Raw genomic sequence first — 20,916 nt, 5'->3', positions numbered from 1 at the left:
TAATATTTTGGCATATATTAATGTGATGTTTATTGTCATTTTATTCTAGCTCCTAAAGCTTTAAAAATGTCTCTTGACACACATTCATTCTAGAAAATCGTACAGTCTAGGTTTTAAATATAAACGAGGACAACGTTCCAAGGCGACGACGACGACGAAGACGGCCATCAGGCGACCTGTCTGCTCGTTTGCCTCCTATCCCATAAAAAAAAAAAAAATAATTTTGACATATTTTTGCCACTTCGTATCTTCTATATGTGAGTGTGCACGGGAAAACGTCCCACTTTGTCGATTGCTATAAAGCCGCTTTATCAGTTTATTCATACTTATATAAAGGTACAAGTAAATCTCGCCTTAATGGTAACCGACAAAGTGGGGCGTTGTACTAAACACACTCACATATTTATTAATTACCTAGACTGTACACAACTGACACAAGCCAATTTCATATTATTATTTTACTTTTCGTAACATTTATTTCTATATTGATTTTCAACATACAATACAATGAATAAATACTGATAATATTTAATTACAAGCAGATCTTACTGAGCGATTTAAATTACATTTGAACATTACAGAAATTAGATTTCAATGGTCAATATAAAATATACGGGCTGCCGAAAAAGCAAATAGGTACGTTTATTTATAATCATTATGTCTATGAGATAATTGGTGCTCACTGAGAATATACAGGTAAATCCGTTTTCACATTATCCGATCCGATATCGGAAGGATTTCAATGATAAAAAATCCAAGATGGCGCCTGTAATGTATGGGATATCGGTCCTACATCCGATATTGGATCGGATAATGTGAAAACGCACTTCAAAACAAAGCAAGGAATAGGTTCTATGATACTATCTGAGTATGAGGAGAAATACAAGTACACATGTCGTGCGGAAAGATCTGCCTTCGTATTGTTATGGAAACGTATGAACGTGTCGTGATATTTTAATCAGTCTCAGCACAAGATGTACTGGCATTGACTGAACTAGCATGACAAATACGAACGTTTCCGGAAAAATACGAAGGAAACCCTTTTCACACTACATCCGCATTGTTGCCTAAACATAAGGACACTATCAGGTAGATCGCACAAAGATACCTACGATTATTATGTCCTTACGGAAAGCGACAATGTGGTACCTTTTAGGCTGGTCTCGGAGCGATGCGCGCGACCAATTTGTATGAAGCTGATGTTGTCGCCGCGCCACTCTAAAGCGCTCCCTGAAGTTAACACGAACCGACCGCGCGGAGCGATCCGCACCGGATTAATATGTATTAAGTTTAGGGAGCGTTTTAGAGTAAAGCGGACAGCAGGCCAAGCACATGATGGCCGCGAGAGTATGTCGCCGCGAGATAGACTACCTGTCCTTATGTCATTAATACAATTAGACAAAGACGTGTCATCTATCTCGCGGCGACATACTCCCGCGGCCATCATGTGCTAGGCCTACTGGTCCGCGCGGACGACAAAATCAACTTCATACAAATTGATCACTCGGCGCGGACAGTCCGCGTGACTCTAAAACCTGCCTTATAAAATGTTACATATTGATCTAAAGGCCTTTTTTAACATAGTTTCTGTTCGCTCTCCTTTTGATGGACTTCATAGGTCGATATCTTGATACTTGAAGTCTCTGACGTTAGATGCGTGATTTCTACCTGTGATGCAAAATTGTTTATTTAAAAAAAATCTTTAAAAAGACTAGCTGATTGATAATCATCGTAAATGTAATTAAAAAGAGACCAAAATACTGAGATACGCATTAAAAAAAACGTGCGTGCGAATTTGAAAAAAAGTGAATTATGAACAAATACTTGAGACTGTCAACGAACTAGCCTATATAGAGTTTTCATGCTTTACTTCATGCATTTTAAATTATTTTTACACTTAATATTTAATAACGCTTACGTACTTAGCCGTAATATTACTATATTGTTAAATAACCAGTATTAATTATGAAAATACTATACAAAATTAATATTACTCACCCTTAAATTAACAAGCACTTAAATAAACCAAAGGCGTCAAGCCAAGTGTTTAAGCTTGAAGCATTTTCTACCATTTTAGTAGTTTTAGGGCAGCCTTGGCAACACTGCGAAAAATGGCGCGAAGGAAAGCGTCGGTTACCCTTGTAAATTATTTTAAGAATAAAGAGAGTTGGTAAAACGTGGCTTGGGTATTTTTTGTGTAATTATTCCAGTCGATTACTTAATTTGCTGTTAAAAGTACTAAACATTTTCTTTCGTTTTTTTAGCTCCCTCAAGTCCCAGTTAAAAGTAATGTCAAAAAAAAATAAGGTGTTTTTATAGCATCCATATTTATTTATTAATATTATAAATGGGAAAGTGTGTATGTCTGTTTGTTTGTCCGTCTTTCAGGGCAAAACGGAGCGACGAATTGACGTGTTTTTTTAAGTGGAGGTAGTTGAAGGGAAGGAGAGTGACATAGGCTACTTTTTGTCTCTTTCCAACCCTCCACTTTCCTGAAATGGGGGGTGGAGTGGAAGTTTATATGGAGCATTCCGCGATTTTCGAATTTAACGCGAGCGAAGCCGCGGGCAAAATCTAGTAAGGAATATATTACTCAATTTATTATCTTTTAAGATTCAATTTGGTATAATTTATTAACATCAAAATGCCATTCAAAGGATTAAGTTCCAAAGATTATTTGACTTTTTTGTATGAATTTTCATATCGGCTGTGGATTTAATATTGTCACGTTTCACCGTCTCAATGCATGCTTCTAGAATCTTCTCCCTAAGGGCCCATTTAGACGGTACGAGAACTCACATACGAGATTTATTATATTGCGCCCTCTCTCAACAGCCCGTAATGTAACTAAAATCGCATGCGAGTTCGCACGCCGTCTAAACCAGGCCTTAGATTAGTTTATTTTATGGGATTTTTCTACGATAACCATGCATCTTAAATATATACCCACCCGCTTATGATTTTTGATGTTTCTGTGTCATTAAAAATTCGATTTATTTCAAATATTTATTCTACCGATCTTAAATAGTTAACAACAACAAATATACAATATTGATATAATAGTAACAACGACGATAAACAAAACAGTTTTTACACAAGAGCTTTTTTACCAAAAGTTTTTGACATTTTTGAACACGATACTCAATATCGTAAGACATTGGTCTCACCAAAAGCACATTCTCGGACACTGGCGATCATATATTATATATGAAAGACGCGCGTTCCCAGCACACAGTCTAAAGCTCGTGTAGGTGAACGCGTACCATGCTTGTATGAGTGAGATATTGACAGTTCGACTGTTCGCGTTTTTGACAGGCGGTAACTGTGAGGTAACCGAGCGGGGGTGGGCGCCACTTTCAGCGGGGAGCGAGAGTGGCCATACTGTACGATAGTACTCTTTAGTATACTGTGCCAAAAGCGAGAAAGCTATGAGCTATCGGTGATAGAAAGTAACAAAAGATAGTCCCCCCGTGTGAATAAAAGAGAGAGCAAGCCATTTATAGAACATCGCTCGGCGACAAACTATAACTCATTAAATAAATGTCATATACAAAGAAAAAGTGACCAAGGCCTCCAGTGCTCCGAGCTGGAATCGAACCAGCGTACTTCGCTTACCGGGCGAATGCCTGAACCACTCGGCCATCGGTGCACGAAGGCAAGGGTCTAAATTAAAATACAAGATAAAATATTTTCTATGAAAATAATTTAATTTGTTCTTAGAGAAACTATAACTCGCTCGCGCTATCATTGCGTCTCTTTTATTTACACGGGAGTTTCCATCTTTTGTTCGTTACTATCATCGATAGCTAATAGCTTTCTCGCTTTAGGTGGGACCAATGCCTAAATGTCACGGAAAATATATAATATATAATTTATTGTCCCAGTAAGTAATCTTTTGGGGGCCGCTGTTTTCTCCATAAAATTAATGTCAATTTTCGCGACATTTACGCTACAGAGGAACGTCTTATAAAATGTCAAAAACTGGTAGCGGCTCTGATTACTTGACTGTGATAGTGACCACATATAACTAATTTAGATGGTTCATACTTTTTGATGTAACCGGGGGCAAAAAATATACTTAAAATCCGTACAAAACACGTTCTTCTTTTGTTTTTCCTTTTTCATTGCAGATGTAAAAGAACTTGTCTTACTCCGAAATTTTAATTTGAAAATTGGTTTTCTACGTTCTTATAGTTCAATTTTGGAAATGTTATAAGAATATAAATTGAATTATTTAAAAAAACTATTTTTTTAAATGCCAAAATATTCAGAGGTCGTTAATGCGTTTTATAAAATAGAGCTGAAGTCCAAACTTTCAAAATAGAACTTTTCTATTTTTAGGTAACTAGAAGCAGTAAAATAAATATTATTACATGATTGATATGCCTACTGACTACAGTAGTTTTTAACTTTTTATTTTTAAAGAATCGAAAAAAAAAGAACATAAAGGAGTGTTTATGGTATTAACGCAAAAACGTCATCTGAAACGAAAACTTGGGATATTTTCCATTTGAAATACACATAATTGTGCTATTAAATTGACAAGTAATTATAATAACAATATTGAGGTCACTATACACACGAACGTTGAAATATTTGATCTGTAAGGGTTTTCAGAAATAATACAACTACACTACGTAATATTTGTACCAATCAGGGGTTTTTACAATTTGGAACAACCTTAAAAATCTACCTCCATTCTTAAACTTCCTATTTTTGTTAGTTTTCATGGGGATCAAATCAGTTTTATACAAGATTCAAGGTCGGTTGATTGAAAAATAAGCAGTTCCCATCTGCAACAAGTATTTTTACTTATTAATAATCTTCAGGCATCTTCTGGGCCACGTCTTTGCTTTGGCTATTCTGTGGCCAATAGTAAGCCAATTTATAATAATAAAAATACTTCAAACTTTTCCTTTTATTTATACAAATACCTACAATTCTCTCACGGGTAAAAAAAACAATTTCTCGAAAACTATTTTAGGTACCTAGTCTTTCCTGTTATCAATACTATGGAGTTTAGAAATATAAGGAGCGAAAGCTTTAAGTATCAGAAGTGCACATATAAAAGAAAAGATAGGTGGCGCTGCAATAGCAGGGTGATAAGGGTTTGACAATCTCTTAGCCTTATCGGTAGTGACCCCGCCTACGGAGCAAGAGGTCCCGGGTTCAAATCCTGATGAGATCTTTTTTATTTTTTTCTACTAATATTTTTCTTCAATTTTTTTTATTTTTTTAATGTCCAAAAATGTTTTGTTACTACATTTCGAAATTTCATTCGCAAGACTTACAACATTACCTAAAAATCCTAACATGGGGCAAACAATGTTAAAGGGCTTAAATTAACATTTGCCTGAATAAAACAATAAATAAACACAAATAGAAATACAGAAAAAGAAAATTAATGTATAAAAAAAAAACAAAAAGTAAAAAGATCGCTGTCAGAATCGAACCCGAGAACATCTGCGTACGAAGCCAGCGTACTACCACTGGACTACGTCTTGACTTGCTCAGTCTGACGAAAATAGCCTAGAGAAAAGAACGTATAATGTCATGTCACATCGCTGATCATTGAGCGAGACATGCGCTCCAAGCGGAGAGATTTGTAACTGCAATTACAAGGCCTCAGCCGGTCATTTTTGCGATTTTTGTACTTCGACAGAGGTTCCTCCTTTATACTTCTATACTCCCTGATCAATACTTTCATATAAGTACCTGCTTTGAAAACACTTACAGATCAGTGGATATTGTTATAATACACGCACAAGAAAGCTGATTATATGTTTAAGCTACTTGATTGCTTCATTTAAACAACCATCGATTTTATTATTAATCATTATTTATTTAAAAAACAAGACATGTCTGGCTACTCAAAAATTTTATTTCAAATATCAACAGATTATAATTAATTTACTTATTGATTAAAATATAAAAAACAGCTTGATTAAAACTAATTAAAAAATACTAAAATTAGCACAGATATTATTTGTGCCGTTTGTATATCCGAGGTCTTTATAGAGAGAGTACGTCGTAGACGTCGCATCGGACCGATAGATGGCGCCATCGTTCGTTGTAAGTCGCTCCGGCGTCTCACCGCCGCGATGTTGGTAGTCCCGTTTTTCCCCACCTGCAACACAAGGCCCCCCGCGCCCCGACTCGCCACCAGCCACCCTTATTGTTTCGTCGAACGCCGAAGTGACCGGTTGTCGCGTATTCCGTTCGAACATTTTTACAGCATGGTGTCTCGAAATTAATCTTTTAGTTTCTATTTCCTTGTTATTTCTGGTCAAACCAGAGTTATTCGTGTTTTTATTTAAAAAGTGGCTTATAACGTTTCGGAATTATGAAATTTTTCAATTTCATCCGTCAATTCTTTCTTCCCTTTTAATTTGCGCTCGTTCGTCTTGAATAATGAGATATATTATGCCTCGCTAGCGATCATTATTCGTCTTTCGGGGTTCTCACTATAGAAATGAACGAGCGGTGCTTTATGATTCTACCCACTTTTTTGTAAGAAAGTTCCATGCTGCAAAAATCGTTACCGTTAATCAGTTTTCTTTTCGCATTTCCGAGACTAAAGTAGGAAGTGTTATCCGCGTATTAAAAGTTTCGCGCGAGAATATAAGCGGTAACGTAGGTAAGTTGCTCCGCCGGGGACCACGTGCTCCGGGGACCACGTGCTTCGCGACCGCGGGCTGCGCGACCTGCGGGCTGCGGCGGCGGCGGCGGCGGGCGCGGTGGAGGAATACCGCGCTTCAAGGAGGTTTGAATTTCTCCGACGAATGGGTGAGCAGATTCATATTATTTTAGAAAGAATATGTTCGGTTTCCGATTCGGTGCGGAGGCCCCAAGCCACGTGTCGGCGCCGAAACTTACTGTAGCGCTGCGATAGCGCCGCTGACCGCGGCAGTGTTGTCCGCCGCGTCGGCGCCGCCGAGGTTGCGTAGAAGTTGCCTCCTCGTTAACGATGGCCATCTCTGCGGTGCCGCCGAACAACGTTGTGGCCGCCGCATAGGCGTCGCGTGCGACGCTGTAAGTATGTCTGCTGCTGCCCCGACGCGAGCGCCGTGCCGTTAGTGATCAGTCGTCAATACGCAGGCTACCAGCGCGGCTACCTTCTTGATGCAGAGCGTTCGTCTGCCGTGACAACGCCGCGATCCTGCTGAAGCTGTCCACCAGTATCGCTGGCCGCCACGCTTATGCTGGCGCCTCGATGGTGATGCAGAGCGTGCGTCTGCCGTGACAACGCCGCGATCCTGCTGAAGCTGTCCACCAGTATCGCTGGCCGCCACGCTTATGCTGGCGCCTCGATGGTGACGATGCAGAGCGTTCGTCTGCCGTGACAACGCCGCGATCCTGCTGAAGCTGTCCACCAGTATCGCTGGCCGCCACGCTTATGCTGGCGCCTCGATGGTGATGCAGAGCGTTCGTCTGCCGTGACAACGCCGCGATCCTGCTGAAGCTGTCCACCAGTATCGCTGGCCGCCACGCTTATGCTGGCGCCTCGATGGTGACGATGCAGAGCGTTCGTCTGCCGTGACAACGCCGCGATCCTGCTGAAGCTGTCCACCAGTATCGCTGGCCGCCACGCTTATGCTGGCGCCTCGATGGTGATGCAGAGCGTGCGTCTGCCTTGACAACGCCGCGAGCCTGCTGAAGCTGTCCACCAATATCGCTGGCCGCCACGCTTATGCTAGCGCCTCGATGGTGATGCAGAGCGTTCGTCTGCCGTGACAACGCCGCGATCCTGCTGACTGTCCACCTGCTGTAGCTGTCCACCAGTATCGCTGGCCGCCACGCTTATGCTGGCGCCTCGATGGTGATGCAGCGAGCTCATCTGCCGTGACAACGCCGCGATCCTGCTGAAGCTGTCCACCAGTATCGCTGGCCGCCACGCTTATGCTGGCGCCTCGATGGTGATGTAGAGCGTTCATATGCCGTGACAACGACGCGAGACGCGACCCTGCCGAAGCTGTCCACCAGTATTGCTGGCCGCCACGCTTATGCTGGCGCCTCAGTGGTGATGCGGAGCGTAATACTGTTAACCGCTGCACAGGCGTCGCAATCCTTCTGCTGCGTCTGCCGTGACAACGCCGCAAGCTACTTGAAGTTTTCCACCGGTGTCGTCGGCCGACACGCTCATGCTGGCGCCTTGATGTCGCCTCGATCGCACGAGGTAAGATTGCAGACGCGGCGACCTTCATCGCGCCACCGAGCGCAATACTGCGGCTGCCGCGAAGGCGTCGCTAATTTTCCTGCCGCGTTTGCCGTGACGACGCCGCGAACTCTGTTGATGCTGTTCACCGATGTAGCTGACTGCCACGCTGGCGCCGGTGCCTCCCGCGCTGACGGCGGCGACCTCGAGAGGGCCACCGAGCACGATACTGCGCGACGCGACAGGGCATCGAGACGCCTTTCGAGCTGACGACGGCCGTCTCAATCTCACCGCCGAACATAACAGCGTCTGCTGCAGTGACAAGCTGGTAAGATTGCTGATGTGGGCCCTTGGTGCTGCTAGCCGCCACGCTGATAACGCCCGTCGCGCCTAAGATGTCACGCTCACCGCGAACACTGTCTTCCCCTACAATGGTGCCACGACCACGACTATCCAGGCTCCGTCTGCTACGGTATCTTTGCAGACTCTGTTGCTGACCAGGCTGATACTACCCTCCAATGTGACGCCGGGCGCCGCTATCAGCTGACATCCCGTACACTATGGTATCCACTCTTCTCTTTCCAGTTCCCGTGAAGTACGACTGTATTTACACTCTATTTTGACCAAGGACTCCTCCGTCGCCGAAGTGAGAACAGATAAATTCTTAAGATGCTACGTCCTAACGTGGTTTGGAGACCCATAGTTGAACGAGGTAAGACGTCAATAACCGGACGAGGAGCCGCACTGCTGCGAGGGTGTCCTGACGATGTTCGCGTGCTATCTAATCGGAGAGGCGCCTCGCGAGAAGACCCTGTGATTCCTGTACATCGCTCATTGTGTAGGTCAAAGACATCGTAAAGGTTTGCGGAATTAAAAAAAAAAAAAATCCCTTTCAGAATGTCCAGATCTGAATTCGAGCCAGCGTCCTGCATCCTGAGCGTGCGTCTGTTTACCGGGCGGACACCAAAACCGATCGGCAATCTGGCCGCGGGGGTTCCAAGTACACGACGATTTCCCGGAGGCTTGTGGCGCCCCCTGTCCATTCGAGAGATTAACTTATTCGCCGAGCCTCTAATAAACAAATTGGGAAAAATAAACCTGCTTCGCCTTAGTGAACTTCAGATTCCAGCTCAAAGCGAAAGGGGCCAGGAACTCAGGAGTACTTCAGTAGTTATCATCTGGCTCGACTATACTCAATTAATATAGTGCTTGATTCGATCGTAGAACCTGATTTCATAAATTTCACAACTTTCGTGGTCTACAGAGGAAGGTTGCACCGCTGCAGTTTCCAGCATTACCTCGTACAGCTGCCGATAGCTGTAGGCCAATCGCCCCTGTTTTGCTTGCATCTGCAGCCCGATAAGACCTTCAATAATCGGAACATTGTACGAAGTAAAGCTCTTCCGATGGAGAATAATCTTCAACAGGCGGTGGCGCTGGCGACTGAAGTGACATGCAGCCGGCTTAAGGTTCGCATAGCACTATATGCTATGCACAGTTCAGTTGTATGTTATGTTATGCTGATGTTATGCTGTACGATGGCAGGACTACATCTCTTCTGTTAGGGATCATCCACATATTACGTCACACCAAATTTCAGGTTTTTGGACCCCTCCCCCCCCCTATGTCACGCTTTTTTGTATCCCTTTAACAGGGCTTGTCACATTTAGTATGACCCCCCCCCTCCCCCTTACACTGTGACGTAATATATGGATGACGCCTTACGAGTAACTACGACAGTAACTGCTGACTCCAACAGACTGTCGTACGAGGTCAGTATGCACCCCCTGGGAGCCAAGTAAGTGACCTTCGGTGACCTCGCCTTCTTCTGCTTCGCCCGTCATCGTACCTCTTCGTCTGCGAGAGCCCTGCATTACGCCGTACAACGGTACGTATTAAGCCTCCGCCACACATAAAGCGCATTCCGCTTCGCTATCAGCGCGCTGAATGCGCGTGCATTCCGCTCGCGTCCCGCGCGCGTTGCGCTCGCTATCAGCGCTCGTTCGTTCCCGCTAGCGCCCACTGGGCGCAACGCCAGCGTTAGTGCGGTGCACCGCCATTATTGCGCTCCGCCTACGCTCTTAAAGCGCGCATGTGTGGCGGTGTTAAATTCACCCCTTGACCTGCTACCACGACGTGTTCAGCAACCACCAGCGATGCGACACTGACGTCTCCACCTCTCAGTCTACTCTGTCGACCTTCATTGCACGAAGTAGAAATCCGTCGCATCGGGTTTTGGATTAGGTAATGGATTACCCTAAGAGTCAATGACTGACTTAAAGAAATCGACTGATACCTCCGTCCAGTGTAGTAGCAATCGACAGCGCTCGTACTTTTCATCTTCTAGGCTAGTCTTACCGAGCGATCGGTATCCTCAAATGCCCTCACTAAAAAGAGTTCAGAGTTCAGGAGTCTCGCTTGCAACCGCGCTCGCTTGACGCGAAATAGTCTGATCGAAAATACCAGTATTGTAACAAATAGCCCTTGGGCACGTGAGTGATGACCTTTTTCTGTGTTTGATATGGACGTAAGACGTTGGACTTTAAATAGTCATATCAAAGCTAATATTGATTTAGATAATTTTTACGAAGGGTTGACAAAAGCAGTATCAATTACGTTACCCTGCTACAGTACAGATAGTTACACTACTTTTACAGTTAATTTCCACACTTTGTGTCTGAAATTGGGTTTATAACCTGATAAAATAACGTGTCTGTTAATAATAATAGTGCATCTAAGGTTTTTGTATCTTGTTCAAGTCAGCCTCGCCTACATCTTTTTTTTTTTTTTTTGGTTTTGATCTGCGATGTATAATAATGTCATTTCTCTAACTATTCGCTGACTAAAGCTAAACGTCATCACGAAAATCTCTTTATGCGTTTCTGGTACCGAGATATTCGCGGATCGAAGGCTATTTCGACTGATACATCTGTCAAATCGGTTCAAGTGATTCACTTATTCTTCTATGCTATGCCAATAGGGCTACCAAAGGCTTGCGCGCCAGCTGACTCGCCACCAGGAGATAATAAACAGGTCTCTATAAAGACCTCGGATATACAAACGGCACAAATAATATAAAAATTTTACCTTCCAATAAAATTTGTATTATTTTGCCTGGTATATCCGAGGTCTGAGTGATGCCTTCCTGGTAGGCTTAATATACCGTCGGCACTTCTCCTCAACAATGAGGGTGGCTGGTGGCGAGTCGGGGCGCGGGGGGCCTTGTGTTGCAGGTGGGGAAAAACGGGACTACCAACATCGCGGCGGTGAGACGCCGGAGCGACTTACAACGAACGATGGCGCCATCTATCGGTCCGATGCGACGTCTACGACGTACTCTCTCTATAAAGACCTCGGATATACCAGGCAAAATAATACAAATTTTATTGGAAGGTAAAATTTTTATAATTTTTCAGTAGCCAACATTGGTAGAATTGGTCAACTTACGCGGGCAGCACTGATTTTTTTAAAAATAAATTTGAAAATTCGCTACCTAATGAGTTTTGTACTTTGCAAACAATGTGATATGATTCAATATTACGTTTAACATTTGTGATACATTTTTTGTTTGTAAGCAAAGGAAAAGGCCATACAGCCAAGCCACCAGACATTTTTTTTTCTTTTTTAACTTGAGTCAAAACAGGTATTTTATATATTAAATTTCTGAGACGATAACTTGATATTATGTTTAATAAACTCGAACTAACTAAACTGCTCTAGATGTCAAATTTATCAGTCGACAATAATGATAACACGAATTCAGTCAACATTTATTACTAATTCAGGCCCGCCTCATAGCTTTTCAAAAGTATAAGAAATTAAATCAATAAATATAAGCCTTAATAATCATTTAGACATATGTAGTTGAATCACTGCAATAATAAATTTTTAGACTGACAACATCTATTAATTCAAAGTTCATACAATAATTGGGACTCTCGATTCAAATATTAATTGAAATAGCATATGCATATGAAACAGGCCTTTATGATTAATGGATCAAATTGGTATACTAAGTCTATTCTGAAACTAATTTACTTTAGGAAAAATTGATACATTTACACTTGTTCAAAAATGGGTCCATAATTTTGGCATCTAAAAGAGCATTCTAGCGTCCAACAAGACAACATATTTTTCAAATACATGGCAACACTAAAAAAACCCTACCATAGTGTTGTGTTATCCGATTATTACCGATACACCGATTGGCATAGACAACCTTGTTTTTTTTTCAACCGCGTCACTTTACAAAAAAGCTAGGTTACAATTGTTTTAAATTACGCATTCCTTAAAATGGAAGCACCCATTTTTTTTAAATCGCAATGGCGTGAAACATAACCTAAAAAGCTAGCGCTTGATATCGAAATGGAGCGTACGTTACTACGTGAAATTTATCATTTGTAATCATTTTCTACGCGTTCTTTCAAGTGCAACTATTTACATAAATAACAAACATAAACCCACCATGAAAGCAGCGTCCAAATAATGATATAGCGTTAGTACAAGTCATACAATACTGGAATATAGAAAAAGTTTCCACATACATGTGCCAGAACTTGTTAAAATTTGAGCTGGAGTCTGTTCGGAAAGCCGAAGTCGTGAAATGTATGGGGTCCAATACATTCCACGACTCTTTGACTTTCGGAACAGACTCTAAGTATATCTAACTTGTTTTAAGTTTTAGGCACCTGTGAGTGGAATATAGCATGTTAGTATATAAATGCAATAGGTATAGTCTCCTAAGGCCCAACATATAAAAAATCCTCTGTTAAATTTGAAATACATTTTAAAGGAAATATGTATGGCTTTTTTTTTAGTAATCAATAATGAAACATAATAAATGGAACTTTGTTTTACTGTGGCTGGTCCGACGAAATAATTTCCAGATGGCACAAGCATAGCCTAACCTGGCAATCCTTGGTTACTGTCAAATTCTTTTTTTTTTTAATCTTATGGCCTATTATGTTCGTCCTTTAAGCCAAATCAATGCGTAGGGACGGTTGATGAATTTATCAAACCTTTGGGCCTTAGGTGGATAGTACATTAAGAGAAATATGATAGTGTAAGGCGTGCGTGGATAGATGTCGGTAAAAACGAACAGCTTAAAAACACAATGATTTAGATTATCGTAATATTGCATTATCTAAACAAAGTTTAATAAGTAATAACACTAAGTTTGCAGCGATTTTACTTTTTTTTTATTGCTACTTTTAAAAGGATGGATTAATAAACTGTTCGTTTTATGTTTTTCCCACTGGCCATCAGCATGTGATGAGTCGTGCATGTTAAGTAAGAAAGAAGCTTAACAATCTAAATTATACTTAATTACTTTAATTAGTAAATAATTTCTGCTCCTTTCTGAATCTCTGTGACTTCACAATTATTTTTAATTGAACTTGACCAACATCAACATCTAAGAAATCGTATTGAATTGGATTCCTACTTTATCAGGGATCATTAGAGTTCAGAAAGAATCATCCATCTATCAGTACAGTAACAAACCGACCACCAAAACTGTCCTTCCGATTCATTTAAATCAATTGATATCTGGGCAAATCAACTTTTTGACCGACTCAAATCTGTCCGCAACTTTAAAACTTCGGTATAAAATTTCACCCTTAAACTATGGCATGTTTGTTTCTCTTTATTATGGTTTACGTTTTTAAATTCCAGGTCTTAAGGGGCATGCCTGCGCCAATGACCTTCCATTTGAATCCATCGACATTATGATAGTTCCGAAAGCCTATCACATTATCTCATCATACTTCACAGCTCATTGTTTCTGTGATATTTGGCATCAAAGTTGAACAACTCCCCGTGTGGTGACGGGTTAAGAATTTCACCACCCCTATTCTTCCCGTGGGTGTCGTAAAAGTCGACTGTGGGATATGGGTTAAATTGTGGCGTAGGCGAGAGGCTGGCAACCTGTCACTGCAATGTCACAATTTGGATTTCTATCAACCCCTTTTCGCCAAGAGTTGCACTGAAACTTAGTAGTTCATGTGTTCTGCCTACCCCTTTGGGATACAGGCGTGATTATATGTATGTATGTATGTAAAGTTGAACAATTTTAGAGCCAAAAACTATTTTTTTGGTCATAACCTTGTTTTAATTAAGTACTTTGAATTTAAAATTTCTCTTAAAATTTTAGGAAAGTCGAGGTAAATCCTAACATACGACCGATTTCATGTGTGTGAGACCCACACACATGAAATCGGTCCACTAAAATCTAATTTCAAAAAGTTTTTTTAGACCATGTTCAAAAAAATCATAAAAAAGTATTCAATTTTTTATATTTCTCTTATAATTCTATCTGTACGAGTAGAACTTAGAAGTTACAACTCAAAACTTGTCAAATATCTATGAAAACAGAGTGAAGTAAGAGTAAGTACATAAACTTTGTAACTAGGTACTTTAGAAGTACGATTTCTTGGTGATTTTAGAAACATTTTGAGTGACGCCACTTAAAGCTGTTGGTCAAAAAGTTGATTCGCTCGTATAGCACAATTGTTTGGAAGCGATATTTGAACCCCACAATTTAAGACCACAAAAGGTTTATAATTTTGTAAAAAAAAAAATATTGCTATAACATAACTACTAGAAAAAAATATTCGTTTTGATGTTCGTTATGTTGGCCGAGTGAATACTCAAGTACTTAAAGAATTCTCATTATGTACGTAGACTTACCACTTCGCTGGTGAGACAGTTTATGGTGGTGGGTGGGAGTGTCCGCGCGGGCGGCGGCGGCGCGCGGGGGGAGCGCCGCCCGTCTGAGGGGGTTGCGCCGCGGAGGGGGGTTATTGAGTAGCCTGCAAAATCATTGCTATTTGTTCAGCGTTTCTTTTTCTGCTATATTTTTTTTATTTTGATATTTTTAGAGAATTTTAGGTAAAAGTTTTGAATGATTCACGGTCATTTTCATTAGACTTATATTGACCGGGATATAGACCGTGATTACCTTTTTGATTTTTGTCGAGCTCCCGATATTTCGACGCAGTTGCATGCATCATGATCACGGAAAAGGTAATCACGGTCTATATCCCGGTCAATATAAGTCTAATTTTAGGTAAATTCTACTCAGAATCACGAGCACCCAGAATTTAAATACATTTTTGTTACTTTCCTCTTTTGTTATCTTATACAAAATGTACGAAAAATGGTAACGCAATAAGAAAACATTGTATGGAACAAATTTTTTACCCATTAGGATTGAAAAAGAGAGTAGATTCTGAGTAGAAATAACATAAAAATTTATCAAAACATCTTTCAAAAAAAACGTTCGAATATGGTATTTTCTGAAAGATGTCTATCTATTATATTTTATCGCGAGTTATAGCGACCGTGATAGGTCATGACTATGAGACTTTATGATGAAGTTGATGATAATTGGGGAGAATGATGATTGACCGAGGGGGATAAGTTAGGAGTGTCTGCTAGTAATTTGGGATTGGTGATTATTTGATTGAAGTTGGAATGATTTGAATCCGGCTCGAAGGACCATATCATTCATTAAAATTGCAAACTTAACTTATCGCTATTTAAATTCTAAATTCATTCGACGTTTCGAGGACAGCTTTGTCCCTGTGGTCTGTGGTAATTATCATGTGTATAAAACGTTTATATTTGTGTTACGATATTAGTGTGAGTATTGGATATGGGGCTAAGGATTTCCACAAACTTATCAACAAGCGATTTTTGATCGGCGAAAGCCGATAGGTTATTATTCCGCGTCGATAGGTTTGGGGAGACCCCAAGAGCATAGTTGTCGTTGAATTCATACCTGTGCCCATGCCTTGCTCACTGCTACTGGACTCTGTGAAGCTTGGCGTGCCTTCAGTCCAGGTTGGTGTAGAGCCCTCCACAGATGCCGGGGGCGTCCAGCAAACACTGTAAACCATCCATAATTATTATAAATGGGAAAGTGTGTGTGTCTGTTTGTTTGTCCGTCTTTCACGGCATAACGGAGCGGCGAATTGACGTGATTTTTCAAGTGAAGATAGTTGAAGAGATGGAGTGACAGCAACTTTTTGTCCCTTTCTAATCCCCCCCCTTTCCCTTCCCTAAAATGGGGGGGGGGGGTGGACGTTTTCATGACAGAGTAGACCGCATCATCACTTACCATCAGGTGTGATCGTGGTGAAACGTCTACCTATTCATACTATAAAAAAAAAGTATAGCTACGCGCCCTACATTGTATCCGTATCCAATTCCAAAAACGTTACCTAATGCAAGGGAATTTTTATGCAATAGTAAATATAATTTTTTTAAACGACACATGTAGTATTTTTTTTACTGATAGTTCTAAAGAAAACCTTTAATTCAACTGTTTTAATACAAAATCGTATAAATACAAATTACAATAATCAATATGAGTTTGAAACTCATTAAATTTGAAAAAGAAAAGTTACAATTATGATCAGTGAAAAAATTGGGGGGAGGCCTTTGCCCAGCAGTGGGACACGACGGGCTCCAAATAATAATAATTATTACACTGATATTATTGCCGGTACTAACAAAAATGTCATTGTCAATGTGAGATTCTGACCATGTTTGGTAAAATTTTTTCTAAAATTGGATTATGGTTTCTAGTATAGCTACGCTATGGTTTCTACTAAACCCAATAGCTAGCAATTTAGCTACGCGCCCTACTTAGTATCATTTTATTTCTTACCTGGCGTCATTGCTCCTCGCGCTGGTGAGCGCGGCGGGCGTCAGCGCGAGCGACGACGCGGACGACGTCGTCATGACGCTAGCGGCGCTACTCGCCCCGCGCCGTCGTCCGGACGCGCTGGACGACGTCGTGGACGACGAGTTGGTCCGGCTCGTGCGGGGCGGCGCGTGCTCTTCGAACGGCGGCGGCGGCGTTGAGCAACACGACGGCATTGCTGAGGGAAGCTAGCGTTACTACATTTGCTACATGGTCTGGCGTATGTATAGTTTGGGTGGTGAAACTGGATGGTGATGAAGGGACGCGGCCCGACTAATGCAGATGTTACTACGGTAAGTACAATGTTCTGGCGTATGTATAGTTTTGGATCGTGAAAGCTAAGTTAGAGTAAGCTAAGTAAAATGTTCTGTCGTATATAGCCTGGCTGGTAATATTGTGAGGTTGGGTTAGTGTGCATAGACTAAGGAAAACGCGCAGCGCGGCGTCCATTTTGAACAAATGAAAACGTAACGCAAAAACTTTCACAAGATTTAGAAAAATCTAGAACATAATTAAAGAAGTAAGTAATTCAAGTATTTAGACATAAAGAAATTTTGTAATACTTCTTAGATGCGAGTAAATTGAGCGAACTAAATATTTCGAATAGATTTTGAAGCTGGACGCCACCTTGGCGATTAACTTAGGGATATCGTTGTAGGCTGTTAAATGTCAAGGTTAAACTAGTTAAACACTAAACAAGTGTTAGGTGATGGAGAAACTGATAGATCGTTTGAATCAGTAAATTCGTCAGGTGTAGATGTTAGTTAGCAAAACTGCGATACTAACATAAATTATATTTCTAAATAAATCATGCTAAATAAAATAAGTAATGTTGAATCGTAGTAGTAAAAAGTACAGGATGTGATGGAACAAATTTGGATGTTTGGAAAGGAATAAGAAATAGTTTAAAAACCCTAAAAAGGTAAAAATAATAATGGAAATGAGAAATTAATCTATTTAAACTACAAATTTTAAATAGAATATTGGTGCCGTAATTGCTTGAAATAAACCTAAGGGTATATACTAATGATTATTACTAAAATACGCTAAATTACTATAGGTAACACGAAAAATATTGGCAGTTTTAGCTCGTAAATAATCGCAAATCACAACACAATCTACGTCATGCTAAAGAAAAACTATATCTACATTATCAAAAAACATTTAGTCAATCGCTCTATTAATTCATTATTTAAATCTCTTTTTATGCCAAATGTTTCTTTAGTAAAACTTTACAGAATTCCTTCTACCATTTTCTGTTTCAAATCTTATTTCTTGCCAAATCATTATCCAAAATAGCAACTTCATTTCGTTACAGTACTTCTTCTATGTCCTTCTTCATACGATATATCTTTCTCTTATCAGATTTCTTTTTAAAACTTCCTTTTTTCTTCCTAGGCACTCTATCCGGAGGTTTATCTGAATTTGTATCTTGTGAGAATTTCTTTATTTTATCATGAACATTGCCTGTGATTGATTTGGAGACAACGGGTCCAACTGCCGTGGTATTTAAAGAATAAACTTTTCTATCAATAGAACTGGAGCTGCCATGGCTATATTCAATTGGCTCGAATATTTTCTTTGTCTCTTTTACTTTTAGATCAGTTTTGATAGTGTCTAAAACGTTTCCAGAACGCTTACTATCTTGAGAAGATGAAAAAGAACTTCTCCTTGAACTATCATCAGAATCTGTCTGAACCTTAAGAATATGTTTTTGAAACATATCTATTTTAGTTTTAGCTTTCTTATGACAAACTACTTCGTCTTTTGTCATGCCTCTAGAATGTTCTTCAGAGTATGTTTTTATTTCAATCTTGGGTTTAGGTTTCTTTACTTCTTGCCGATTTTTGTCTCTCTTTGATTGGTTGAAGTTTAACCTCTTCGTTAGCCCAGACATAATTCCAGCTTTAGCTCCGTTCTTGTCTACTTTCAGTTCTACTTCCTCTTGAATGCTTTGTTTGTTTAAATCTTTGTCTAAACGTGGCGTCTTTTTCAAACTCTTAGCCGCAAATATTAAATCTGATGACTTAACGTTATGAACACTAACTCTCTCGACGTTATCTGTATTACTTAGTGATGGTGGAGGTTTTTTAGTAAATTTATCTCCTACTTTAGTAACAACGCCTTTAATAAACTGCGAAGGACTTTTAGATTGTCTGACTGGTCTCTCAGGTTGTCTGTCATTATCAGTTAAATCAACTTCATCAAAAAGTTCGTGGATTACAATCTGATCTTCACTGCTCGACTCTGTAAACGAAGTATCATCGTATTCTCCAGAATCCAAATGCTCTCTTACAGTTTTGTCAATATTAAACTTAGCCATCATAGTCGTTTGAGCTATAAGACCTTTTCCTGGATGAGATCGTTGAGTTATACTCTCTCCTTCTTCGGCAAAATCTAAGAAAGAGTTAGAGGAAACTAACTTGGTCACTCTAACGGAATGGTCAGATATAGAAGGCGGTACATGACATGCAACAGGCTGTTTGAACTTAAAATCATGCCCGTAGAACACAAAATCATCATCGCTACTCGTGATCGGTGTCTGTGGCGGTATATCGTTGACGGAAATGTTTAAATGATAGTCACCTTTTGCGTCAATACTGGATTGGGAGTTGCCGCCACCGCGTTTGGCTTTAGGGGAGCCTCGGGGTGGGACGGGCGGGGGGACTCTTTGTTTTGTCGAGCCTTTTAACACAGCCGGGAAAGCTACGTCGGGCTCAGAGACCGCTGTAGACTTAACGGTCTGCTGGACTGTTTTGGCGGCAGTTGACACCGGTGACGTCACTGACGTCGGCGTAAAATGCGCTGTGACGTCAGACAGTGAGACTGAATTAAAAAGCGATTTATACAGTAAAAGTTTTATTGATATTTGGCACAGTGTTTACGATATTTGTACGGAAGATTACATGTCCAAAATTACATGTTTGAGTTTATATTTTTTATTTTGAGCTTGACCGTGAATGAGTTTGTATTGGTGCGTTAGTGTGTGCATGCATTGTAAGGAAGGTGAAATAATTAAAGTGATACCCAATAGTAAAGATCCGATAGGTCATAGCAGCATGGAAAAGACCAGAAGTTATGACAATAAGTTTTCAATTTGGCTTGTAGTTACGCAGAAATATATGGTCATTGTGGACACATCACGAAAATATTTGGAAATTACTCATTCTAAATTCATGGAAGAATCGATATGGATAAAAAGATTTTTTATACACCTCGGCTGTCAGTTTTAGTTTGTCAAAAATATATTCTAAAATTGTACATTTTCACTATTCTGAATTACCCTACTATCTTCCTATAAATTATTGAAGCTCAGAAAAAGCAGAAGACGCGAAGCATTAACCAAATACCCATTTAAAAGCATGAAAGGATATTATTGCTATTTTTTGACTAATTTAAATCATGGGTCGGAAAACTCTTATAAAGAAAAACCAACGGTAGAAGTCATCAAGGACTTAACAGTGACAAAATGTTAGTTTTGTCGATATTAATATTATACTTCATGTTTTAATTGGAGATAATTATTGTTTATCACAAAATCTTTAGTAATCTTAGTTCAGCACGACAGATATACAACAAGTTTTATGTTTTCTGTGAACTCAATAAATTAATGTCCTCAAGAAAACGGAATCACCGAGCGGTTAAACTGAACATTCAAGTACACTTGACCTCCTGAAGTTTCTATATGTTTTATATGTCATTTCTAGTTCAACTATATATTTTACAACGATATAGTATATACTTATATATCTTTATATAAAATTAATAATTTCTCACCTGCTTTCATGTTGGCCACGCCGCTTGAGCTGGCCGCTCCTAATCCGTTAGTAGCGTGAAATTATAAATATATACATCATAATATATATGTTAACAAGAGCCATATGTAAAAAAAAGCATAGGATTGGGTCGTGACGGGATTTTGCACCTACCTATTGATTGAAAAACTATTATAGAAATATGTATTAGAAATACTCAAATAAAAGTTGAAGTCAACATTGCAATGAAGCATATTATTGGAAAGTCATTTTTGAAGTTCAGGAATTATTTATAGATT

At 40.0% G+C, this 20,916-nt stretch overlaps 1 protein-coding gene and 1 non-coding gene across 7 annotated transcripts in view; both read right to left on the bottom strand.

Annotated features, from left to right (window-relative positions):
- Nucleotides 1–1,427: 1,427 nt before the first annotated feature.
- LOC125238886 (phosphatidylinositol 4-phosphate 5-kinase type-1 alpha) overlaps nt 1,428–20,916 on the bottom strand; it is a 112,853-nt gene continuing 93,364 nt past the window's right edge. For 3 of the 6 annotated variants that reach the window (XM_048146370.1, XM_048146371.1, XM_048146372.1), the window contains 4 exons: nt 16,827–17,040; nt 15,936–16,042; nt 14,843–14,964; nt 1,428–1,668 (listed from right to left, as the gene is read on the bottom strand). In XM_048146370.1, coding sequence (XP_048002327.1) covers nt 1,576–1,668; nt 14,843–14,964; nt 15,936–16,042; nt 16,827–17,040 — 536 coding nt within the window. In that variant the 3' untranslated portion in view covers nt 1,428–1,575. Of the gene's footprint in view, nt 1,669–11,565; nt 12,589–14,842; nt 14,965–15,935; nt 16,043–16,826; nt 17,041–19,448; nt 19,689–20,639; nt 20,679–20,916 lie in introns of those variants that run through there. The other 3 variants (XM_048146367.1, XM_048146368.1, XM_048146369.1) reach the window with 2 other exon arrangements.
- Trnat-ggu lies at nt 3,578–3,649 on the bottom strand. Its single transcript has one exon. It is a non-coding gene; the product is annotated as a tRNA-Thr (tRNA).

The sequence above is a fragment of the Leguminivora glycinivorella genome, chromosome 24 (genome assembly GCF_023078275.1).
Source record: "Leguminivora glycinivorella isolate SPB_JAAS2020 chromosome 24, LegGlyc_1.1, whole genome shotgun sequence".
In the NCBI taxonomy this organism is placed as follows: domain Eukaryota; kingdom Metazoa; phylum Arthropoda; class Insecta; order Lepidoptera; family Tortricidae; genus Leguminivora; species Leguminivora glycinivorella.
This window is presented reverse-complemented; position numbering and strand designations above follow the sequence as displayed.